General features: G+C 40.6%; 1 protein-coding gene across 2 annotated transcripts in view; it reads right to left on the reverse strand.

The window, feature by feature from the left end:
• The window catches only part of LOC309709398 (transcription initiation factor TFIID subunit 4), a 105,989-nt gene that overhangs the window by 43,975 nt on the left and 34,800 nt on the right, over nucleotides 1-27,214 (reverse strand). The window contains exons 10-12 of one of the 2 annotated variants that reach the window (XM_082538005.1): nucleotides 18,830-18,960; nucleotides 10,477-10,602; nucleotides 4,448-4,504 (exon numbers count right to left, since the gene is read on the reverse strand). In XM_082538005.1, the coding sequence (XP_082394131.1) occupies nucleotides 4,448-4,504; nucleotides 10,477-10,602; nucleotides 18,830-18,960 (314 nt within the window). Of the gene's footprint in view, nucleotides 1-4,447; nucleotides 4,505-10,476; nucleotides 10,603-18,829; nucleotides 18,961-25,956; nucleotides 26,022-27,214 lie in introns of those variants that run through there. The other variant, XM_082538007.1, reaches the window with a different exon arrangement.

Below are 27,214 nucleotides of genomic sequence, written 5' to 3' on the forward strand. Positions count from 1 at the left end.
ATGAACCCTTAGAAGTGATGTACATATGTACAGGTGTGGCCTCACATACAGATGGCACAGGTCATCTGACTTGATGCATGCTGTATCCCATAAAATATGTGCCTACACTGTTCTCTGCTTCAAGGAAAACAAGTTGCAAACAACATTTTTTAACAACATGTACTAGAACACATGTGGATCTGTCCATTTAAAACAAAACAAAACAAAAAAAAAAACCTTTGTGACTCTATTAGAAACCTATGTAGGACATACACTAAAGAGTCACACTACACACCATTACAAGCCTACTTATGAAGCAATTGCCAAGTATGATCAGGTGGCACTTGAGTTATTAAATTTCTCCCCAATGCACCAGTTCAGGTAAAAATTACCTGTAGCTGCACAGCTGTAAAATCAATTTCATCCCAAGTCAGCTGGTATTATTATGATTATCATTTGTCCAATTTGAATCGTAGTGGAAGCTGAGTAGGTACTCCATAATGCTTTACTGACAGTTTTTAATCAACTTATATGAACTGTGCCATATAGTGGAAATATTACTGTTCGTGGCTTTATTTGCTTTCGGGGTCGAACAAACTCAAACAGGAGCTTTTGGCCAGATTTTGGCCAGCTGTAGTAGCCAATTTGTCTTTTTTCTCTTCCCTCGTCTCTCTTGTCCTGTCCTCTCTCCACACCTCTTCTCCACTTCACTCGTTTCCTGCATCCAGTTGTGCCTGCAGACGCGGTTGTGATGATGAATCTGTGGCTGCAGTGTGTCTGTGTTTCTGACATTGTGATGTATCTCCACTGGCCTTAACTCCCTCTCTATCTCGCCACTGCCCCCACCCTCAGTATTCTTTTCTCTCCATCTCTTTGTCTCTGTCTCTCTGTCTCCTCCTTTCTCTCTCTCTTCTCTCTCGCTTATTCTCTCACTTTCAATGATCAGGCATTGCTTGGCCCCCTGCCTCAGTGATGGAACAGACAGAACACACAGACCCACCAACAACAAAAACAAACAGGAACTGAGCTCCACGATTTGCCGATTGATTTTTACTGGGGGCATTTCTGAAATAGCCCATCTGACCTTTCGGCCAAATGGTAGTGAATAGAGGAAACAGAAGTGCTAAGCCTATCGCACACAAAACCTCTGCCAACAACTATCTGACCAGACTACACTGCTGGTGACAAGGTTGAGCTTCAGGTTGCTGGTTTATATACATAAGCACAATCACAGGATTAGCTACATCAATATACAAAACTAAAATCCTGCAGCTCAGCTGGAAACACCTAGAGCATAAGATGTTCATTACAACCCATACTGAATAGAACACTGTATTTCTTTTGTATTCTGGCATTCTTTTCTTTTCTTTTTTTTTTAGTGAAGCTAAGTCTGTCCTAAGGTTAGGACTAGAGGTACAGATTGTTGCATAATTAAAAAGAGAAGGTTTTATCCCCTTAGAAACACAGGTCTAGTCTCTGTAAACTTAAGAACAAAGTGCCTAAATTATGAGGCAGTCTGAACAAAGTTAGTGTTCTGGCCAGCAGAAAGCTCGTGGACTGTTCAAAACAGAAATGGTTCATCAATTAGAGAGCATTTAATAAATGTCCCAGAAATCTGCTTATTAATTTCTAACATTTCTTTGCTACAAGTGAAAACTCTGGTCTAATCATGGCACTAATCAGGGTGTGATGCCCACTCGTCGGGTTGAAGGTAAGTGGGGTCCTCAGGCAAAGATACTATGTGGGGCAAAAAAAGACAGGTGCATGCTGGGAAGCTAAATATGGACAATCGGCAGAGACAATGCTGTGTAGTTAAAAACAATTAATTTCTTTGGCTTCAACAGGAGTCAAAAATGTTATCTCTGCTTTTTGTAAAACTTGGTCATAACACTGATAATGAATACATATTAAATATACATCCATCTATTTTCTTCTGCTTAACCAACCTATTAGCTGGGTGGGACACAAGGAGAACATGCAAAATCCAGAAAGGCCCCAAGTGGGCCACAACACCAGTGTCCCACCTATTACAATTCTTTAACTTAAACTCCCAGAGAGCAGTTTAAATGAGGGTAAGATGACGCAGTTGTTTTATATATGTAACAAACTCTATAAGGTAAATGTGTGATTTTAAAAATGACTTAACTAGACATTCAGCCTGAGCATTTCAATTCATACAATTTATTTGCGAGTCATGGTTAACACCTGGCTGTCAGGCTCCAGCACTGATTCAGGTCTGCAAAAGTAGTTTCACAGCACAATGTACCTGCCTTTTTAAAAACAAATCATGCGCCAGCTCAATTTACATGCCAACACTTGGTTCGAGTATATAACACTCTGTAATTCCATCTCCCCAAAATGATGACTGTTTGGTGGTAGTGGTTGTGTGTGCGCGTGTGCATATGTGTTAGACTGTGTGTGTGTGTGTGTGTGTGTGTGTGTGTGTGTGTGTGTGTGTGTGTGTGTGTGTGTGTGTGTGTGTGATCAGGGAGAAGGGCTTAAAGAGAGTCGGCTCCTCTGCCCGTCGCCTGGAAGAGTAGCTCGGGCTCATTATCCTGATGAAATTTGCGCAGATGTGTGAGCTGCCGACAGACTCTGCAGTGACACAAACACCCAGCTCTGTCCCCTTGAGCCAGTCAGGTGATGAAAACTGGAGAGGCACGGGGGCTGAGAAACGACGGCCATTAAGCAAAAAAGAAAGAGGTGAGGGAGGGTGGAAAAGGGGAGCTGAATGTGTGTGTATGTGTGTGTATGTGGGGGTGGGGGCAGTTGGAGGGGTTGGTGAGTTTTCCTCGTCTCTATCTAGCGGGAGAAAGCATTACATAAAGTAACAATTTCCAAACCACCTTCTTAAAATTCCAGATGAAAATGAAAATGTGCATACATGCACGCGGCATCTCCTCACGAGGCACTAATCTGGCCGTATCCAGATGACGAGCGGACTGCCACTTAACAGGGAGGAGATCCACTTTGATCACATGGCCCCTGGGGCAAACCTATCGCGCTGCCTATTACGCTGCTTCATTTGCATATGTGGGGCTTATGGGAAGGCTGAGATCTAGTGTGAATGTTCTAAACTGCAGCAGGGCTCACTGTTGCTAGAAAGAAATGTCCGGAAGAGAAGAAGACAAACGATCGAGTGCCGCAAGTAGCCTGAGGTAAGTGCACTTGTCACTTTAAGGTCACAAGTTCAATATCACACTCTGGCTAAGTGCATCTTAAAATTAAATATTCTGGCCAAACAACAATACAAGAGTTTCCATTGAACGAGATAGATGCAATTAATCCTTAATATAAGTGGCCAAAAGTGTAGAACTGTGTGAGTATAAATGATGGTGTAAGTCAAAAAAGTGCATGCATGCTCAGTAAACTTTACTTAAATAAACAAAAGGCTTGCTTTAAAAGAGTAAGCAAGTTAGACAAAACCCCGTGTGCTCCTTACATTCTACATCAACAACAACAACAGGTGAATGCTGCTCGTTTTATCCTCCTGCCTACTCAGACTTTTCAATGGAAGCTCCACGCAGGCCTCTTGATCTTTGTTAGCAAGCCAAGGACTGAAAGCACCCAGTGAAGTTATTCGGGTGTAAACAAAAAAACAAGACAAAACAAAAAAACAAAAAATTAAAAAGGCAAACTTCCGCTGTGAAAGTGCTATTTCCTTTTCCTTTGCGTAAACAACATTAACCATCCACTAAAACACGGTGTGGTCTACTTTCTGAGCTCCACTGGGAATTCATTTTATACAAGACCTGCACTTGAGATGAAGCGCCCCCGTTGTACAGAAAAGAAATGCACTATACCAGTTTAAACACTTCCCAGTTTGCAGAGCTAAGTGTTATGCCTCTGCCTGTTGGAAAAGGAAATAACTCTTTTTACTACTTTTTACTAGGAAAAGTTATTGCAGACCATGAACTGGTACATCTTAAAACCTCATTCATCATATACTTTTATGCTTTTGCTGAACTATGCATCGCTGCAACTGGACTAATTTACAAACAAATATAAAAAGTTAATCCATTTTGCTCTCTCACTATAAATTCTGTTGCACTGTGTAGGCTAAGATAATCGCACTTTTATGTGGCAACAAAATTTACATAAAATTAATACAAATGTACTTTTAAGACGAGATACAGATGTGCCAAAAGTGAGTTGAGAAATTAACAGTAAATAAAGGACACCATCTATGGAAAGACACCGGGCCCAATGAAAAGCAATTAGTCAAAATTTACACTGCTGTGAAACGACACAGATGAGGAAAAGAAAAAAGAAGTGGAGTGGAAGAAGTGGAGGGTGTCTTGGGTGCGCAGAAAATCATTTTCCACACTTGGGCTTCAATCTGCGCGAATAATTCTTCAAACTTTTTTAAGTCGGACTTTAAATGGCATTACATATGTAGTGAGGCATGAAAAATTAATACGTTGGAGTCGGGGAAATGTCAAGGGTAATGATCTCCGCTGCAGCTTACCTCCTTAGCTTTCTGTTTCAGTCGAGCTTGCTCTGGGTCTTCTTGCCTGGAGCGACTCTGTGGAGCAAAGGAGGGGGGGGGGGGGGGGACACAGGTTAACAGCTGGTTTAAGGAGCCCACAACCTCTCCGCTACTCATCTGTTGCTGCGGCAGCAAAAATAGTGCAAAATGGGAACAGGATACAGAGGTGTCAAGGACATCGTATCTGAATTCAGAGAACAGCAATGGAGCGCCCCCCGGGGGGCAGTGGCCTTTAAACCCGCTCCAAATCCAGCCCTAAATAAGCCGCTGGAGGGGGATTCTAATCAAAAGAGGTTATTAAAAATTCTGCTCGAGCCAGGACGCACACACGTGCACACACACAAGGGGGAAAGGATGTTGGTGACTATCAGTGGCAGTAGCTGTCTATGTGTCACTGAGAGCCAGTGTGGCTATCCGTTGCTTTGTGTTTGTGTGAGTGTGTGTGTCCCTGGCATAACAACACAGCACTTCTATTTTAATCAGCTGCTAAGATCTGGGTGAATGTATTTGTCCCTGGGAATCCTTCACCACGCAGCCAAATGTACATGTACAGCTGACCACTGCAGGCAACAGAGGCAGATTATGGCACTACACAGTAATTGCGTGTTGTTTGTTAATCTGGAAATAATCTATCCATTTGATTTTTTTCCCTATTAAGATGAGCATAAGTTGATCGACCCTAACGTTTTTGTGCAAACAAAGCTCTCAGTTACTGTCTAACCTGATTTTGGTAGCTCTATAATGTCTTCATTTTATTCCCTGAAACATTGCAAAAGGTTAATCGTGTAGTTCTACATATGTAGAGAACCTGTCATATTTTATTTTTACAATACAGCCTCCATCTCAGTGAAGTGAAAAGCTATCTTACTTTCATCTAATTTCTTCAAACAACAAATCAGTGAGAACATACGCCAGGCCATCCCTATTCCCTCCTTAACATTACCTCCCTTCCTCTCCTTATGTACTCTCTCTGATGGACGGAGACCTGCTCTTCATAGCCTTACTGCTAATTGGCTTTAAATATATCAGGCAGTTCACGTAGTGGTCGGTATCTCAACTAAGACTAATGTGTTTGCCCTCCAGTCGGCCAGAGCATCCCTCAAGACTTGAGTCATATTGTAAATGGCTGGCATAGCAGAGGGTAAGGCTTGTTGTGAAGGAAGGAGGAGGGGGTGGAAAGGATTATTTCAGTGCGTTTCTTATTCAAGAGGTCAAATTAGCGGGCGCTCGAGCAGCAAAGAGGCAGGCAGGGAGGTGGGTGGAGGATAGGAGGGGTAGGTACAGATGGACTGTTTACAAAGGGCAGTGGTGCCACTGGCATGCTTTACATCTCCTCTGTCAGCTGCCCTGGTTTCCCCACTTACAGGAGTGAACAGAGTCGAGAAGGGAAAAGAGGACTGCGTACTAAATGCTGACAAGCTTTGTTGGTTTTGTGTAATTGAGTGTACTGTGCTTAAAAAATGCAGTGTAGTATAGTATACAAACAGTCTGGGAATGTATTCTGGAGCTGTTTTGCAATGTTGAAATTTCATTTTGTTGCCAAAAATGAATTATGAGGACAATCAGAGGGTTATTTTTCTTTGATTAAGCTCTGGGTTCTATGTGGAAACAGCAAAGTTAACATATTCTCCCACATATTTAGAGTGAAACTTGTCATACTTCTTTAAGTTACCGCTGATAGTATTTATAAATCTGATCAATCTTATTTCCTTTACAAATTACAGGCAAAAAATAATAATATCCACCAACAAACCGCCGGCATCAAGCTTCACCGTAAATCTTTCTTTTTATGAAACTTTAAGTCAATAAATGGCTCACTTATGCAATATAAGAACATAACATTATGAATTATTGAGAGTTTTAACATATTCAGCGATCTATATCTCTCAAATGAAGGATGAACATGAAATACTATGTATAAAGAAGCTCCTTTTTAGTTTAGTGAACTGAGCCAAAAACATAACATTTAAAGTGAAACAGTTATTAGAGGAAGTCAGAAAAATCGAACCAAAAATTCAAGTTAAATCATCAGCCACTCCCTAACAGTATGTAAGTGTTTTAGGATGGATTTTTCCTGCTTTCCCTTAAATCAGTCTGTTATATTGGCTGCAGAGTATCAAAGCAAGTGTACCATAAAACAGATGTGATACCTATAAAGCTGTAAAGGGAAAAAAAGCAGGAAAAGTAAAACGAATACATGATTAAATAATAGAGAAAGTACTACAATATTATCAAGCACTGTTTGTGTAGTATATCGTTCAATTTTCTTTCCAAACTTCTCCTTGAACTGAAACGCCATGGCAACAAGAGCCAAAAAGCCACAGACGTGGCTCTGAGGTGAAGTCAGACTTTCCTCAACGAAGCTCAGGCAATCCAAACAGCCCCGAGGTAAGCCCTTCTAACAGAACTTGGCTACATTTGCAAAAGTTCTTCAATAATCCTGTTAATAAAGAGAGCTTTCCAAAGAAAAAAAAATGATTACAGTGCTCAACCATGTAGAACTGTGACATGACAAAGAGGATCCTAAAGCTGCACTTTTTCTTTTTTAAACAACCAACTTTACAGTTTAGTTTCCTGCTGAGGCAATGTCTTTTTTTTCCATCTTAAAAAAAACAGAAAACAAAAAAAAAACAGATAGGTCATGGGGTTTGGTGGCCCTGTTCATCAACTAGAGGATTTTCTAATATCCTGCATGGCAGGACTGGAGCGTAATAATGCAATTAAGACAGTGAGGTGTGCTGCAATGAGAATCTTTACTGTGGGACATTGGCTCCATTCAAAATTAATTAAATTAACCTAGCTTCTGCTAATGTTACACTGCAGGGCATTTTCATTTGCAAAAGATTCTCTTTCTTTTTCTGGTCAGTGGTGATCTTCTTTTACTGAGAGACAAATGTCTTTACATGCACAAAGCTGAGATCAGAATACTGGCCATGTGTCAGTGCTACTAGCACCCCATTAGTTTTGATCATTTTTTTAAGGCTAGGGCAAGTAGTCCTGTTCTAAATGTCCTGTGCTACAATGTTTAACTGGACGAAAGTAACCTTCAATCTGGAACAATTTTAAAGAACAGAGAATTAGGTGTCTAACTATTGTCCAGTTTCACATTTCACCACCTTTTAGGCTTATGCATCATTTTTGTTTGCTTGTTTATAAAGGAGATCATAATCAAAATAAAACTCCGTTATTGTATTTCCACCTTTACCTCAAGGATCTTTAATTATTACGGCTTTAAAAGGGAAGGCAAGCTTTAAAAAGGGAGTAACCGCTCCAGATGACTAACTAGCATAAGCAGGATAAGCACATGGCTAATTGTCATATCATTACATAACGCACAGTAACAAGCGAATTCGCAAACTGCAGTTTATAAAATGCCGTCTTAACTAAAAAAGAAAATTTATAAACCAGCACGTATTTATTAGGTGTACTTTATCACAAAGATTGGCTAACATACCAGTTAGTTCCTTGGTACCAGCTGAGCATCATTTAAATGGGACAGCCTACCTGAGTATTGCTGACCATTGCTGAGATAAGATAATGTGCTATGTCACAGAGACAAAAAGGTTAAGTTCACTGTACTCAAATGGCTTCTACAATCACCAGATGCACCAATCCAACAGAGCCCCTTTGGGATATAGTAGAACAGGACATTCGCATCATATTCAATGACAAATCAACTGTGTAGTGCTGTCACGTCAATACGGACAAAATCTGAGCAATGTTTACAGCACCTTGGTGAATCTTCGCCACAGAGAATTAAGGTGGTTCTGAATGCAAAAAAGGATCCAACCCTGTCCTAGCAAAGTGTACCTCATCTGTCATCTGATGAAAAAACGTTTTGTTTTGTTTTTTCAATTGACTACACATGGAGCAAAAGGTTTTTGCTATTACACACTGAAAGTAAATCATTATTTTTAAGGTTTGTAGGTTAATATTAAATATGGATCACGCTTCGTTTTAGATGTTTGTGTAATAGCTAAGATAAAGTGTACTCTACTTGCAAAACCCAACAAACCTATCAGCTAATTCTTTGATGATCTCCACCAATATATTATAGCTGCTATTGTTTTGTGAGTCTGTCCATGTGTGTGCATCATCAAGGTAAAGGCCTGGAAAAAATACTGCAGCGGGAAGTAGCTCAAAGGCAGTTCTGAGTTTTTTTGGCAGATGTTTATGGAGACGGGCGACAAATTAAGGGAAAAAAACAAAACAACAATAACACTGAGTCTTAGAAAGCTTTTGGGAGAAGTGCTGCCAGAACAGCTTTAACTCACCTTGGCAATGATTGCACAAATCTCCTGAACTTCTACAAAAGGGATGGAACATCACTACTCAAACGGTTATTTAAGTTTTGATGATGGTGCTGATATTGTTCCAGAATCTCCTACAGGTATTCAGTCGGGTTACGCTGTGCTGACTGTTACAACCATACTATGTTATTCCCATTATTTTCACACTCAAGCCTTTAAGTAACTCCTTGAAAAGTATAGATAGGTTAGGTTTTTGCTCTTACTATGAACCATGTAAAGTTTGCTGCAATAGGTGTAAGGCTGCTGGGGGATTCCCATGATGCATTGAGTATTTCTTTTTCAGTTACTTTTCTCACTCACTATCTGTTAATAGACCTCTCTGCATTGAATCATATTTGTTATTAATCTCTGACTCTCTTCCACAGGATGTCTTTTATCCTGTCTTCCTCCTCTCACCCCAACTGGTCGTGGCAGATGGCCCCGCCCCTCACTGAGCCTGGTTCTGCCGGAGGCTTCTTCCTGTTAAAAGCGAATTTTTCTTTCCCACTGTCGCCAAAGCGGTTGCTCATAGGGGGTCATATGATTGTTGGGGTTTCTCTGTATTATTGCAGGGTCTACCTGACAATATACAGCACCTTGAGGCGACTGTTGTTGTGATTTGGCGCTGTATAAATAAAACTGAATTGAATTGAATTAAGACCACTCCCTGGATTAACAGAGCACTATCCACCCTTCCTAACATACACTGTGTAGTAAGATTGGAACAGCTGTATAGGTGCTTCTGGCTTCAGATACATTGTAGCTGCTGCAAGGAAACGGCGAGAGAAAGCGATGTGTGATCCAGCCTATTGTAAATAGGACAGTTGATGTATAGCTTAAGGTAAACTGAGGTAATTTTGCCTCGTTCAATTTTTTCTTCTTCCATTTTTTATAAATCTTTCAGGCTATTTTTTATATTTCAATTTCATTTTATTTAGTTGTCTCAAGGCGCTTCCTATAAAAAGGTAAATAAAAAATGTTACATTATCGTTAGGGCAAAATGTGCCCACTATATTACAGTCCCTGAACCCTGAACCCCTCACTGTAGGGGTCAAATGTTCAGGTTTTCCCTTAATTTGTCACTTACTTGTCTACAAACAGAATTTCTCAAAATCTTATATTATTTTTTACATGAGATCAAAATGAATTAAGTTTGAAGATATTTGAGGTCTGACCCATGACTACTGAGCACCAGTGGGTAAGACTAGATATTACTAAAGAACAGTCTTTAATTTCTAATGCTATCTTATTCCAAACAAACCCCAAAATGATTAACTTCTTGCACATCATTAGAAAAACATTTGGATGATCTGATCTGACTTGCTGTTTATTTTTTGAAAACAGCTCAGGTGATACAGATTGCACCTGAGCTGTCAGGACTTGTGATAGAAGGATGTTTTACAGGTAATACATGCTGCGGATAAGTGTGTTTGTTAGCTTCATAGTGCATGCGGGTTGTGTAAGGTTTTTCCCCTCCTTGCTGTGTCCGGGGAGGAAGAGCCAGGACAGAGGAGCCCTTAGGCCAGGAGCCTGGGAGGACAAAGGGAGGTCACTTCATCCACTGGTGTCACACTCTAATTCATCTGTCAGGGCCTGCACACGAGCAACATGCTCACACATGCACACAACGGTACACAAGTTCACACTGTTGCACAGGGACATAACTTTCACACACAAACACACACACACACAACAGGATGATAAGGCGACATAACTTACTTTAGCGGCTTTCAAAAGGATCTCTCTCTCCTGCTCATCCTTCCGCTGCTTCTCGATTCTCTCCAGCTGCTCAAAGAAGCGAAGCTGAGAGCGAACGTCTGCAGACTGCTCGTAGCACTCATCGTCCTGACAAGCAGATAGAGATAATTACTGTTTCAATGGTAATAGTTGAACAAGTCCCACTCAGCAGCTACTTCTAAGGCTTTAGCCACGTACTTCAAAACTCTGGGTTGCCTTCAGTTCAGATATTTCAAACTGAAAATAAGGTCAAGATGGTTGTGATATTAATAAGAAAACAGAATATTTCAAATGTAAGACACTTAGAAGACTCTTCCTCGCTGTTAATGATTTGTTTACTTCATGATTTACATTTGAGGTTAGTCTTCTCACGTGTCTGCTAGTGTACATCTATATTCCCTGGGCAGCACATTTAATACTACACAGTTAGGTATGTAGGTATTTGGACAGTTACACAGTTTTCCAGTTTTCTACCACCTCAGTGTATTTTAAATCAATCAATATGTGATTGAATTACAGACCATCATCTTTAATTGGAGGGGTTTAACAAAACTATCACATTAACCATTTAGGACTTAAAGCATTTTTAAGCACTCAAAAGTAAATGGACATGGTAACATAATTTTAAATATATGAACTGTTTTCAATACTTGGATGAAAATCCTCTGCAGTCACTGACTGCCTGCAGGCTAGAACTCATGGACATCACCAAATGCTGGGTCTCTTCCCTTGGCATGCTCTCCTTGGCCTTTCCTGTAACCACCTTCAGTTGCTGTTTGCTTGTTTCTCTCTCGGCATACAATTTTGTCTTCAGAAAATGAATTTCAACTCTCAATTGGGTTGAGATGAGGTAACTGAGTTGGCCATCGAAGAATATCCCATCTGCTTTTGCAGTATACTTTGGGCTATTATTCATTCGTATTGTAAAGAGCTGCCCGATCAGTTTTGCAGCATTTTGTAGAATCTCAGCAGACTAAAGCCTTGTGCACTTGAATCCTAATAGTAGCCATACATGCCCAAGCCATAACACTGACTCCACCCTTTTTGATAGAGAATATGGTATGCTTGGGATAATGCTTCTCCATACTTTTCTCTTCCCATCATTCTGGTACAAGTTAGTCTAGGTTTCATCTGGTTTCGACTTGGTTAGATGATTTGAAGTTACTGAGCTGGCCAGTACATTCACGTTTTCTGAGAAAGTACCAGGTTGTTTATTTGGTCACTCCTAAGGTTTTTGACATCTCTCTTCACTTACGCTGATATCTATCTGGACCTCATATTAAGAGTTCCAGTGAAAATATACCTTCTGCAAGTTCAACACTTGGAATCAACTGCAGATGTTTTATCTGCTTAAGCTGTCATGCAATAATGAGGGAACAGTCCTCAACAGGCTGTGGACTGTTGTTATGCAGTGTCACGCCTTTTTCAATATGTCATATCATTACTAATTACCTTAAAAACACTGATTTTGATTTAATGGTGTAAAAAAATCCACCTAATTTTCTAATCCTTTTCCCCTAAACAGATAGGATATTTATCCAGCGCAGTGACTAACTGTAGTTCCAGATTAACTAAATCTTCTTAAACTATTGTATTAAAAAATTACAGTAGATTGCTATGACCATACAAATCTATATTTAAAATCAATTATTTGTTGAGAAGCAACCATAATTCCTTCAGCATTTTTTGGTTAAACAATGAAAAGAAACTTTAAAACACAAGTCAACTGGAACACCACCAGTCTGAACACATCAACAAACTTTTTCTATTTACAGACATTGCTTCTCTTTACCAATGTCACATCACTTCCCACTTGGGAGATAGAAAGGCAAGAGTAAAAACAACTTTTTTAGGCCATCAAAAGTTAATAGGATAATTGCTTATTTCTCATGTTTCTGTGTGACTGCATGTGTTTCATGCATCTCTGTTCTTGCTTGCACTTGATTTCTATATCACTCTCTTCTGTGTATTTCCATGAGTGGATGAGAGACGCCGAGCGGCACAGAGCACAAAGACACATCAGAGGAGACTCATCACCAGCCCCCTTCCACTCTCCCGCCCCCCTTTTCCTTCTCTCTCTCTCATCCAGCTTCCCTCCTCTTTGTTGCAGCGCTGAGCCTGCACTCTTGCCGTACCTCCCGCCGCCGCTCCTGCCGAAGCCCGGCTGCACTTTAAGGCCGCTTTGTCTTTCGGTCTTTTCTCTCTCTCTCTCTTTTTTTCGCTGATGTCAACAGAGCTGGGCTCACAGTGCTTCATGCCTCCTTCACACACACCTCATTTACAAAACCACAAAAAAGGCAAAGAACGAATGGAAAGAAGAATCACAAAACAAGACGGGGACAGCAGTAGCAATGCTCTTCCTCGCTCCTCCTCATCCTCCCGTCTTGGCATCAAGAAAAACACATTTTCAAAAGTTTCTCCCCCCCGACACACCCCCATTTCTCATAACGATGCAAAGATATAGCCTTCCAGCAGAGATGAATTTGTGCTTTAATGTTTACCAATTAAATGTGGTTATATAGTTATATTTAAGGGCTACAAGAAGTAAAGTCACCAATAATAACAAAAGTATGCAGCTGTAGGTAGACGGGCACTTACAAGTTCTTTTATAAGTTTTGACTGGCTGAAAACTCTGAGCTCTGGCGCTTTGTATCAACTTAAAGGTAAATAAGAGTTCTGACATTAACTTTTACGTGTTTATAGTTCCATTTTTGTCTGTGAGTTAACAAGTAAACGGGAAAAAATGCATATGTGCATATGCCAGTGTGTATTTACATGACTGTTGAAGCATACAAATGCCTTCATATCCATGGCAGTTTAGTTTTGCATGTTTGCTACAATATCCCCATGGATTTTATTCCCTATCTTGAGTGTTTTGTGTATTTCTAAGTACGGTGACAGTCTAGCTAGGATTCATTTAGTACCATTGGTGGCCCTTTGTAACACTGTATGCAGCCCCTGAACAGAAGAAGGAAAAAATTGTTGACTGAACCTTTCATTCATCAACAGTTTATGTCATATCATGATAAAGTGGTGCCAAAAAAAACTACAGCAGCATTTCTCTTTAATTTCAGCTCTTGTGTTCTGCCCATAAAAGCAGCTTACGATGTATAAACAACGCAGGTTCAAGAAACCTGTCTGTCCTCTCAGTGATGGCTGAAAAGACTATAAACCAGAACAAACATGACAATTACCTTATACACTCAACAAAAATATAAACGCAACACCTTTGTTACTGCTCCCATTCCCCATGGGATGGACGTAGAGACCTAAAATTCATTCCAGATACACAATATAACCATCCCTCCCAAACAGTGGTCACAAATCAGTCCAAATGTGTGGTAGTGGGCACATCTGCTATATTGAGATAATCCATCCCACCTCACAGGTGTGCCACATCAGGATGCTGATCTGACATCATGAGTAGTGCACAGGTGTACCTCAGACTGCCCACAACAAAAGGCCACCCTGGAATGTGCAGTTTTGTCTCACAGCAAAATGCCACAGATGCCACAAGCAATGAGGGAGCGTGCAATTGGCATGCTGACAGCAGGAATGTCAACCAGATCTGTCGCCCGTGCATTGAATGTTCATTTCTCAACCATAAGCCGTCTCCACAGGCGTTTCAGAGAATATGGCAGCACATCCAATCGGCCTCACAACCGCAGACCTCGTGTAACCACACCAGCCCAGGACCTCCACATCCAGCAGGTTCACCTCCAAGATCGTCTGAGACCAGCCACCCAGACAGCTGCTGGAACAATTGGTTTGCACAACCAAACAATTTCTGCACAAACTGTCAGAAACCGTCTCAGGGACGCTCAACTGCATGCCCGTCGTCCTCATCGGGGTCTTGACCTGACTCCAGCTCGTCGCCGTAACAGACTTGTGTGGGAAAATGCTCACATTCGATGGCGTCTGGCACGTTGGAGAGGTGTGCGCTTCACAGATGAATCATGGTTCACATTGTTCAGGGCAGATGGCAGCTGAGAATGTCCCAGTTCTTGCATGGCCAGCATACTCACCGGACATGTCACCCATTGAGCATGTTCGGGATGTGCTTGACCGGCGTATACGACAGCGTGTACCAGTTCCCACGAATATCCAACAACCTCGCACAGCCATTGAAGTGGAGTGGACCAACATTCCACAGGCCACAATTGACAATCTGATAGACTCCATGCGACGATGTGTTGCACTGCATGAGGCAAATGGTGGTCACACCAGATACTGACCGGTTCTGGGTCCCCAGACCCCCAATAGCGCAAAAAACTGCACATTCCAGGGTGGCCTTTTGTTGTGGGCAGTCTGAGGTACACCTGTGCACTACTCATGATGTCAGATCAGCATCCTGATGTGGCACACCTGTGAGGTGGGATGGATTATCTCAATATAGCAGATGTGCCCACTACCACACATTTGGACTGATTTGTGACCACTGTTTGGGAGGGATGGTTATATTGTGTATCTGGAATGAATTTTAGGTCTCTACATCCATCCCATGGGGAATGGGAGCAGTAACAAAAGTGTTGCGTTTATATTTTTGTTGAGTGTATAAACCACCATACTCTGATTACACATTACAATCTCAAACTATACGTTTGATGTGTTTTTTTCTCTGCTGCCCTTAATCATATGGTAGCTACCTAATAGGGGTGCAACGATACACAAAATTCACGGTTCGGTTCGATACTTTGGTGTCACGGTTCAATATTTTTTCAATACAAAACAAATGTTCATGCCTTTTTAATTTGTCATTTATTAAAATTATAAATACCGTATTTTCACGACCATAAGGCGCACTTAAAAGTCTTAGATTTTCTTCAAAAAGTGCGGCGCGCCCTATAGCGCGGTGCGCCCTATGTGTTGTAAGGAGGACGTAGTAGAGAACACCATGAGAACGTTAAAGGGTGAAGTGTGGGCGTTGATCGTATATACCGGGACAATCGCACATACCTGTATAAAAGAACAGGTATGTGCATTATGCAGGACATCGTTGTTTTAACAACCCTGAAAATGGCAAAGAGACACGCTTACGAAGCACAGTTTAAACTGAAGGCCATCAGCTACGCGGAGGAACATGGAAATCGAGCAGCGGCGAGAGAATTTAAGATTAACGAATCGATGGTTCGCAAATGGAGGAAGCTGGAAAACAAGCTCCGGCAGGTCAAGAAAACGCAGCTGAGTTTCCGCGGACATAAGGCGAGGTGGCCCGAGTTGGAGGAAAGACTCGAGCGGTGGATCATCGAGCAAAGAGCGAGCGGGAGAAGCGTTTCGACGGTCACCATTCGGCTAAAAGCAGTTTCACTAGCTGAAGAGATGAACATTGAACATTTCCAAGGAGGTCCGTCTTGGTGCTTTCGTTTTATGAAACGGTGCCATTTTTCCACCTGGACCAGGACTACGGTAGTGCAGCAACTTCCAGCGGATTACGGTATAAGGAAAAGCTGGCCATCTTCCGCTCCTACTGCAGCAAACACATCGGCGACAAAAACATCCAGCCCAGCCACATCACAAACATGGACGAGGTCCCGCTCACTTTTGACATCCCGGTGAGTCACACTGTGGAGAAGAAGGGGACCAGCACGGTAGCGATACGCACAACGGGGTATGAAAAGTCTTCTTTTACTGTTGTGCTTGGCTGCCATGCTAATGGACAGAAACTGCCGCCTATGGTGATTTTTAAGCGAAAGACTTTGCCTAAAGAGAAGTTTCCAGCAGAAATCATCATTAAGGCAAATGAAAAGGGCTGGATGGATGAGGAAATGATGAAAGAGTGGCTGAGGGAGGTGTATGTAAGGAGACCAGGTGGTTTTTTCCACGCATCACCATCGCTGTTGATCTGTGACTCTATGCGTGCCCATCTCACAGCCGATGTGAAAAAACTTGTGAAGCAAATGAACTGTGAGCTTGCTGTCATTCCGGGAGGAGGCCTGACAAAGGAACTCCAACCGCTGGACATCGGTGTGAACCGCCCGTTCAAAGTAAGGCTGCGAGCGGCCTGGGAGCGATGGATGACCGGTGGAGACCACAGTTTCACTAAGAGTGGAAGGCAGCGCCGGGCGAGTTACGCCACAATTTGCCAATGGATTGTAGATGCTTGGGCTAACATGTCTGCTGGCACTGTTGTTCGAGCTTTCGCAAAAGCCGGCATCGTTTCCGAGGAGCCGCACGGCACGGAAAGTGACTCTGACGGTGAAGACAGTGAACTTGGCATGTTTGATGGAGATTTAGTGCAGCTGTTCAATTCAGACACAGAGGATGAGGACTTCGATGGGTTTGATTGATGATTAAAATGTGAGTACCAAACTCAGTTTTGCTCCTGCTTTATTTTTAAATATGCACACTTGTATGCTTGTGTGTTGTTGATGATGACGATTACCGGCAATAGAAATGTGAGTAAGGTACCGAATTCAGGTTTGCTCCCGCTTTATTTTTAAATACGCATACGGTACTTGTATGCGCCCTATGATCCAGTGCGCCTTATGTGTGTGTTAAATACAGTAAGGGCACACATAACTGAGACTGCGCCTTTTAGCACAGTGCGCCTTATGGTCGTGAAAATACGGTATATATTTTAACTCAAAAGTACAGTTTTTAAATTTAATGTTGCTGAAACAAAAGTAATTAAAAAAATAAATATATCTGATTGAGGAATCACTCATCTTTGGAAAAGAGAATTTATTACAGAGAAATGGCTCTTTCCAAAATAAAAGCTATACTATACGCTTCTTCTGGGCTATATTCTCAGCAGCATATTGTAGCGGGTCAGGGCTGTTCGGGGTTCTGTTTGTACAGTTATGTTTTGTTTATGTTGCCATAGTGACGGGTGACGCCCTCTCGCTGCGACAGTGTGTCCTTCCGGGGTCAGAGGGCGCCCTGTGTGTTGTTGTTGTTGCTGTGCGGTTGCCGCACTGAGCAGTTAGCTAGCGGCAGTGTTCTTCTGCAGATGTCAATAAACGGCTGTGCTCCCTGGCTAGCTCACGGGAAGCAAGACCAAACGACACCTCCGTCTCCACCTTGTCTGAGCTCGCCACAATATTAAACATATCAGGTCCCCATAAGGAGAATCATGTGCTAACGGCTGTCTAAATGACTCGGGTAAAGTTTGTAGCATGCATGCTTGTTGTTTTTGTCTGCTTCCACTTGTCTTTGCACTAGGATGATGTCGGCGTAAACGTGCAGTCATATTCGTTGTGTTCCCACTAGTGCTGTCAGCGTTAATCTCATTAAAATGACGTTAACGCCACAACATGGCAAATATCCGTTAACGAGCTACCCCTGATCACCCCGTGTGTGGGGCTAGACGGCCAACACATTAACGAGCTAACTGCGCTAACACACTAGTTCCCACCCATGTAATTGAGCATTGCGTGGCACATCCAACATACTGTTTTACTTTAGTCCATAACGCGCTTACCTTCAGGGTCATACGTCACATGAAAACCAAAATAATTCCAAACGCCAGATCTGAATGAGGGTGGGGGAGGTTCAATTTGCCATGTTGCAAGGTGAGCTTAACTTCTGTCTCGCTAGCTTGCCCTGCGCTCTTCCTTCTGATGATGCTGTCTGTGTTGAGCGCTCAGTGGATCTGCGCTCGACAGTACAGTCGAGCGCAGATCCACTGAGCGCTCAACACAGACAGCATCGATACGAGTATCGTTGCACCCCTACTACCTAAACAGGCACTTAGTCAGATTGTCTTATAATAAACCGGATAGTACTCGCTGCATGCTGGGGCATGTGTGGTAAGGGTGTGAGACACACAGTCACTCATTATTCAGTATTATCACAATATCGCTATAAAAAGGTCTATAAATACTGTAATTCTACGACACATAGCAGTACATTGGTATATTCATATGACAGGAAATAATTCCCATAAAAAGGAGAAAGCCCCCCCCAAATAATCAATTTTTCATTGTCAGTGTAAATCATTATTATTCAAATGTAATCAATCCCATGTACTCATTTATTGTTCTGTTCACTCTACCCTCCTTCACTGGATAACGGCCACCACAAAAAAACTCATACTTGTTATAAAGTATGAGGCTCATAAAATTAAATCTTGGCAGGTGGCTGATCTGATCATAGTTGTCTTTTATTGTGTTTTGCTGTGTTTCAGTTCGTGGTGCTTCATTTGCCTCACTCAAGTGACATGCAACAGTAAGACTACGGTTTCAGAAATGCAGCTGCATGATTATTACATTTTTTTTCATGCTGAAACTGTACTGAGCTCAAAGTGACAGCCCTTGTCAAGCCCCTCAACATATCTTTTTTGAGTGTGTGTGTGTGTGTGTAGGGGGCAGAACATATTTATTTGCAAACGTCCTACCTTACAGGAGTCCAGTCGGTGCTGTGCGATAGTAGAAACCTTTTCTACTACCGTCCGAAGCCGTGACTGCGTGGCGTGTGAGATGAATGTCACTGTCTCCATGGGGACTTCCGTAATTCCAAACTTTTTAGCTGCGAAAGATATATTAACACACACATTTAGGACAAGATGACATTTCTATGATCAGATAGGGTTTTGCAAATATTTCTTACTTTGCCCAGGTTTATCAACAACTGCTCAAATACATATGGAGACTATTTTAGGATTTTTATTTAGATATTTTTAATTTGTCTGAGAGAATAAGTCCTTTTTTGCATTTGTTCATTTTTTTTGTCACTAGTAAGTTAATGAAGCACATTTCCGGTGTGGTGTTCTTTCAGTTTTCAACATTCCTTTCTCGAGTAGGGTCCCCCTCTACAGTTTGAGAAACTCTAACTCCACTATCTTGCTCTGCAATTGGCACCAAAAGCCCTTCTTCTTTGGAGACCTACTTTGAGGTGAAGGGCCACTTCAACCAGCACCTGCTGCAGCACTGAAGAACTGGTTCATGTGCCTTTACACAAAGAGAACAAGGACAATCACTGCCAGCTGCAGGCCAAGAAGGTGAAGTTGGAGTTCATCTGAAGGATGAGAGACTCATTTGAGAGGCCACTGATTGCAAACATAAATGGCGAAGACTCGTGTACATGTGCTCACATATATGTCCTAAAAACAGAACCTAAAACTCTGGGGAATCACTGGATTAGTACATCATTAGTGTCAAACAGATGCATTCTTTGGACACACCAGTACATAGTACTTTTGCTTCTTATAATTTCATCTATTTCATTAAATCCTAAAATATTGATCCTCCACTTTACCAACAAGGAGTTTTCTAATGTAACATCTGTTCCACATTTAATTTACTTAATGTTATAAAACAGGTCATAAGTCACTGTTATATCGTCACTTAAATTGCTGCTAAGACTTAAGAAAAGCAGCAGATAAGCAGGTAGAATTAAAACACATACAGTGCATCTGTAAAATATTCACAATGCTTCACTTATTCTACAGTTTGTCATATTACAGCCTTATTCTGAAATGGAATAATTAACTTTTCACCTCAAAATTATAAATACAATATCCCATAATGAGAAAGGGAAAAAAAGTTTGTTTGATGTACAGATTTATTAAAAATAAAAAACAAATATATAACATATACATACAGGTCCATCCTGTTTCCACTGATATTTTATCAGATGTTTCTAAAACTTGATTGAAGTTCACCTGAGATAAAATCAGTTGTCTGGAAATGATTTGGAAAGACACACATGCCTATATAAGGTCATATAGCTCACAGTGCATGTCAAAGCACAAAAGAGCATGAAGTCCAAGGAAATGTCTGTAGACCTCGGACACAGCATTATATCCAGGCAAAGATCTCAGAAAGGGTACAGAAAAACTTCTCCAGCATTTAAGGTCACAATGAGCGCAATGGCCTCAGTCATGAATAAATGGAAGAAGTTTGAAATGACCGGCTGGCCAATCTGAGCAATGGTGGTAGAAGGGCCTTAAAAGAGAGAGGGAGGTGACCTAGAATCCAATGGTCACTCTAACAGAGCTCCAGCATTGTTCTGTGGAGAGTGGAGAACAGTTCAAAAGGACAATAATTTCTGCAGCCCTCCACCAATCAGGTCTGTACGGTAGAGTGGCCAGATGGAAGCCATTCCTCAGCAAAAGCCCAATGACAATCCGCTTGGAGTTTGCCAAAAGCTACCTGAAGGACTCTCAGACCACGAGAAACTCTTTGGACTGAATGCTAAGTGTCATGTCTAGTGGAATCCAGGTATCACTCATCACCCGGCCAACACCATCCCTACACAAAATAACCTGCTCCAGAGCCCTCTGGACCTCAGAGGTTCACCTTTTAACAGTTACCCTAAGCACACAGCCAAAAACAAAAGGGGGCTTTGGCACCAGCCTGTAAATGTCCTTGAGTGGGCTAGCCAGAGCCCTTGACTTGAACACGATTGAACATCTCTGCAGAGATCTGAAACTGGCTTTGCACCAACACTCCCCATCCAACCTGCCTGAGCTTGCGAGATCCTGCAAAGGCGAATGGGAGAAGCTGCTTAAAAACAGGTTTGCTAAGCTTGTAGCGCCAAGCTTAAAACACTTGAAACTGTATTAGCTGCCGATGGTGCTTCAACAAAGTATTGTGCAAAGGATGTAAATATGTACGTACATGTTATATTTATGTTTAGTATTTTTAATAAATTTGCAAGAATTTCAAACCTCACTTTTTACTTGGTCATTATGGGATATTTGGTGAAAAGTGATTATAATCTATTTTGGATTAAGGCTGTAACATGACAACATTTGGAACAAATGAAATGCTGTGAATACTTTTCAGATCCAGTGCACAAGCTCACACACCCCTCCCAAAGAAGTCAAGAAGTAAAAGCACATCAACAGATGACCACAAACTCCATTGAGTACCTTCACTTATGCACACATATACACCCACTGTACTTACACATTCATACAGAAAAACTGTCTGGATTAGTATGTGCAATTAACTCCCAGAAAGAAGACTCATTGCACAGAAAAGTTAATTTGTTTCACAGTCTTAGTGCAAATTCTCAAGTGGCTTTACCAGCTAAGCTCCTTCAAGTGTGTAAACGACATTGACCATCTCTTTTCATAGAAGGATAATTTAGTTTCCTTGGAGCAAAACTCATCTGAAGTCATAACAAAAGAGAGGAGGACAGACTTTGGTAGGGTTACTATCTGTTTCCAACTTCCTTTTAAATTATTCCATTAACATAATTTTCTCTCTGGCACCCTTTTAAGTAAACCACACCAATTATTTAAATCAGCTGAACAATACATACACTTCTCAGCAGCTAAAGCTTTGAAACGGATGGAAGGAGCCCTGTTAGCCTTATAATTACAGTGGCAATACATGTGGCAAAGTCACAAGGTCAAAGAAAAACGCTAATAGGCTCCTGCTCCCTAAAAAATGCAATCTATCAGGGACATTAATATTTCAGACAAAGTTTAAGAGACTTAGCCGCAGAGAGAGAACAAAAACATATTCTTCAACTTGATACAGATCATTATTCTTCACCTAGAAAAAGCATGTAAAACAGCGAGAAAACGACTAATGATCTGCTATAACATTTCGTTTAATTCTGACTAAAATAGCATTAAGAATAAAAAGACAAGCACCAAAGACTGTAACACTTCCAGTTGCGTGGTTAATTCAACTCATTTAAGCTACCTTGTGTATGATTTTTTTTGCCAAACTACTGACACTAATGATGGCAGTGTTGTTCAGTGAAATAAAGAACTAAACATTTATATTGAAAACTGATATATAGATTCTACAAGGTGACATTACCTCTGACATTACCTCCAATGCCTCTATCTGGAGAAAATTAAATTTATAAACAGATATTGTCAAAATAGAAGCTGTCTGTGAAACAGGATGTTTTAAAAACTCAAAACTCAAGTATATCCAAGATTGTGTAATTGCCTAACTTAGCATAAATGCAGCCGGTTTCTCGGAGTGCTGTGGTTTTTAAGACCTTAGAAATTCTTCTTCAAAACTTTCTCTGAATTCACAATGTGTTCCACCAAAAATTTGTTTAGGAAAAGACATAAAACTGATTTTTTAATATTTATTTATTAAATTTGTTTTAACCACCAACCATGTTTCCTTGCAAGCAGTCTTTTTCTTTCTTGTCTGCATTGACACATTGCTAAAATTCCTATGTGTGCATATGAGTAACATATTAGTATACACAAGATAAGCAAAAAGGTAAACCACACATAAAAAAATAACAGGTCTACAATTCTGCTAAAAGTTTAAAAACCATCACAAGATGATGACACATCAATATTGTGTTCAAAACTTATGAGTTCCCTGAGTGGCTCCGTAACAAAAGTCCAGATGGCAAGAAATCTAACTGCAAACAAATGGTATACACCTAAACTCCCTGTTGGAGCTGGTTTAACTGAAAGAATATTTGTTTAAAAAAATAAATAAAATAACATGCTACACTGACTTCAGACCCCACCAGGTGACCAACTGTCCTTGGCTTTTCCCCCCCACTTTTATTTATATGACACAGTAAAAGTCAGTTTTTAGAGTTTACTAGTCAGTAAACCAAAGTTAATCCTACAGGCTACCATTTACATATTTGTGTTCTTCATCGCTAAATCTGCATGTATTACATGTCAACTCTGATAAATAAAAAACTGATAAATAAAAAAACCCAAATAATTTGGCTAATTGAAAGTTGTTTATTCAGCTGCCAAATACTTTTTAAAACAACAGACATAGTGAAATCTCATGATGAGACTCAATCTGCAATGATACTTGGATTTTTTAGTTCCTGTGAAACTTGCTGGTATTGATTGGAAAAAGAGTCTCCCTGAAAAGTACCTGGCAGTGAAAATGGACAAGTCCCATCTGTTGTAGTTTATATCTAAAATAATTGCAACTATGTCATTCCTTCTCAAAATACACAACAAGTTTCCATAACTGGTTTTGATATTTATTTCAGCATCCATTGACCATAACTGACCACTACAAAGTCAGAAAAAAACTTCTCTACTGCACGTCATGAGTCAGTATTTAAGTAAGACCACAACAAGGACCACTCGATTTTCAAATGACAGAGATGCCATCATGCAGAGTCACTTTCCTGTTACAGGCACACCCATTCTACATATGCTTGATGTTATGCCAAGAAAAGACCAAAGCAAATTCTTACAGCAAACGAGAAACAATTACTCACAAAAGCAAAGTCTGAACACTGTACTACAAAAGCCAAGGAGTTTAAGATAGTCTTCTCTCCTCCTCTTATGAAGCAGGTGCAGAGCCGAAAAAACAAATGGGACAAAGAATCGTTAATTCTTTTCAGCAAAGTATTTCACTAACTAGTAAGAAAATTACAGAGAAACCCTGTTATACTGGACAAGTTGGACAGTATTAGCATGTAGTATCCATCCAATAACACTGGTCAACCAATATCTTAGTTCAGCTCAACTATACACTGATATAAAAGATGGATGTAGCTACATCACCAGTCAAGGGCAGTGCTCAATGTCAAAACAAAGGACACGGCACCTTAATTTGGCTAACAACATAAGAAATAGATGATACAGCATGCTTTGTTTTATTGCAATTATTGAGGTCTATCATTTACAAAGCTAACTTCATGTTATATTTAATAACACATAATTGCATTTTGGCACTCAGAAATCAGAAAAGTTCAGCGAAAGAGAGCAGATGGCTGTTTGCCAATAGGCTTCTATAAAAAAATTCAAATTCAAATTCAAATTTTATTTGTCACGTACACAGTCATACACAGTACGATATGTAGTGAAATGCTTGGACAACTGCTCGTGATCTAAAGAAAACAAAAAAAGGAAAAGGCTATGAATAAGATAGGAAATAAATATGAAAAATTAAAAAGGGTAAATTTAACTAGGAAGGAATAGAATATAAATTAAGGTTAAAAATGAAATAACTGTACAACACAAATTAGAATGAAGGGTAAATTTAACTGGGAAGAATAAGATAAAGATAAATATATAAATTAAAGTTGAAAATAAAATAACTGTACAACAAAATACACAATACACAATATAGAACTATATAAGAATGTATGAAGAAATCTAAATATAAATAAATATATACACAATAACAGCAGCTGTACAAGTATTAACCGGAAATGAAGAATATAGTGACCAGTGTTGTGCAAAACCAAAGTCCAGAAGAGCTGGTAATCTTTCTACGACCACAGGAGTTGTAGCAGTAGGGCTGTTCGATATAAGATGATGACATAAAAACATCTATCACTATTGTTTGTTTCGTGGTGTAGCAAAATAAACTGTTTACGGTAATATTTTTTCATCGTTTTCATGGTCACTGTAGTGGCTATATTAATTTCTTAAAGTTCTCTCTTTCTCTTATATTTAATATAACCACACTACAGACACAAGCGCCTGTTTTTATGCGTTGTGGTAAAAACATCGCGTGTCCGCTTGTTTATTTTCCACATAAACCTTTCACAATAAAGCTCAAGATCCTGTTGAGACTTTTCAAAATAAACTGAATCACGTGAAAGAGTATGCAGAGTATTTACGGATGAGAAGCAAAAAAGAGCCGTCAGGTGCTAAAAAAATAAACCTTAGACTCAAACGTTAGAACAGGCTTTTCCCCGCAGCACACTGTGTAATAAATACTTACAAAGAAAACAGCGGCCGTTAAAACTTATGTCTAAAAATTTATAGTTTCATACATCGTTAAAACACTCGACTCCAGGTACACGATGCCAAGCTGGAAACACTTCACGCAAGTCGAGCTGCCCGAGATTCACAGAATTTACAGAAAATGTTACATTTTTGTGATTTATATCGTCATTGGACGATAGATGTCTTATATCGGGGATATGAGATTTTGGTCATATCGCACAGCCCTATGTAGCAATAGTGATAATTCTTTCTCAGAGATCACAAACAAATACTATTAGTGCTAAAAAGCTTAGCGGATTGGCATAAGTACCTCATTCCTGTTATATTCTGTATAATAAATCAAACTAAAAAAAAAGAGAGATTTGGTAATGTTGCTTAAGAAGGTTTTTGTATTATTAGTAAAATGTACTATTTTGTACAAATTTGAAACGAATTTAAGCAGGGATATGTTCAATGGTTAAATATACTCTAATGCCAACCATGTCTGTGTTAGCCACTTCAGGGTATGCAAGTTTCTTGATAAAAAGAAAAGAAATTAAAATGGGTTTGCAGCATTAGAGATCATTAGCAGCTAGCAGGAAATACTACTTATAGATATTCCAAAAACAAATAAAAGGCAATAAGCCAGCAAAACATTATTTGTATTTCATCTTAAGATTTAGCTTTTTAAAAAAATGAAAAAACAAAAAACATTTTCAATAAATGTGGGCTCCCTGTGTGTGTGTGTGTGTGTGTGTGTGTGTGTGTGTGTGTGTGTGTGTGTGTGTGTGTGTGTGTGTGTGTGTGTGTACCTTTAAGGTACCAGTGGACTATCATTACTTTGAGGAGCTTTCCTAGAGAACTCCAGCTGTGCCTGTGTTCTGGTTCCTGAGATGGGGGTGGAGTGCTGCTTTTTAGCTTTGCAGCCCCCACCACCACCACCACCACCACAAGCTCAAGGACAAGCCTGGAGAGTTATGAGAGAAGGGAGACAGGTTTGGGAGGCGAGGGCAGCCCAAGTGTTTGTTTGCAGGGGATAAATGAGAGAGGAGAGGAAGCAAGACACGGAGAGACATGAAGATGAAAATAAAGAAGGGGATAGAAAGAGCCAGTCCCCTCTTGAATTCACAATTCAGAAAATACATCAAAAGGGGGTTAGAAAGGGGAAATTAAGACATCTAAGAAAAGAAAAGAAAAGAAAAGAAAGAAAGCTACTACAACCAGTGTTTCCATGGGGGCAACCAGGGCAGGAAAGGTCACAATTAAGTTTTTTGCAGGATGCTAAATGTTAAATCGGAACAAAGTTGGTGCTTTTGCAGGAAGAAGAGCAGCCGAGCCTTTCTGATTGAGTGGAGCTGGCAGGCTCGGGGAGCCTCCCTCGGACTGCTGTCAGCTGGGAGTGTGGAGGGGCCAATCACTGACACAACAAAGCTGCATAAGTGCCACTTCCCCAGCAGGGGGCGCCCTAGCCTCCTGCCCCGTATCATGCTGTGTGCCCCCCCGAGGAAAGATTTATATTTTTAAACAACTCTTCTACCCCAAGGTGACGGGATAACAACCATGCCAAGGGTCCACGTAATGAAACATGACCCGCAGGCCTCCATGCTACACTAAAGATACTTTAATTGAGATAAAAACAAGATGAGGGTGCTAGACTCCCCGTCACGTGGAATTATACTGTGTGTTTTTTGATCTGATGCACAGGAGCAAGATGCCGGGCACAGTTATTTTGAGCAATAATGCTCATTACACGTTTTCACAGGTTTTACCGTGCAGCTACAGCCTTAGGTATATATCAAGCAATGAAATGGATTGCCGCTAGCAAAAAGAGGTAATGAAGACACCATCACTCGTATGTGATACTGCATACAAGCAAGACTTCTCCGCCTATATTGATTAGCTCAGGCAATATTGTGCGCTTTTAGTGGATCTTGACACTCTGATAAGCCGAGAAAGATTCAAAATTTCACTGGCAAGTTACATCCCTCTAAACTCTGTTCCTTTAGTCCAGAGGACAATCTGACAGCCAGCCTTCAAAAGACAAACCCATAAAGTATTTATGCATGTGCCTGGGGTCCAGTGAGTTCAGACAGCCACTGAAGAATTCATTAAAGGAGGTGAAAGAATTTTTAAGTGTATCAAATTTAAACCAAGACCAAA

Source organism: Aulonocara stuartgranti, assembly GCF_965226115.1.
Source record: "Aulonocara stuartgranti genome assembly, chromosome: 1".
Classification (NCBI taxonomy): Eukaryota; Metazoa; Chordata; class Actinopteri; order Cichliformes; family Cichlidae; genus Aulonocara; species Aulonocara stuartgranti.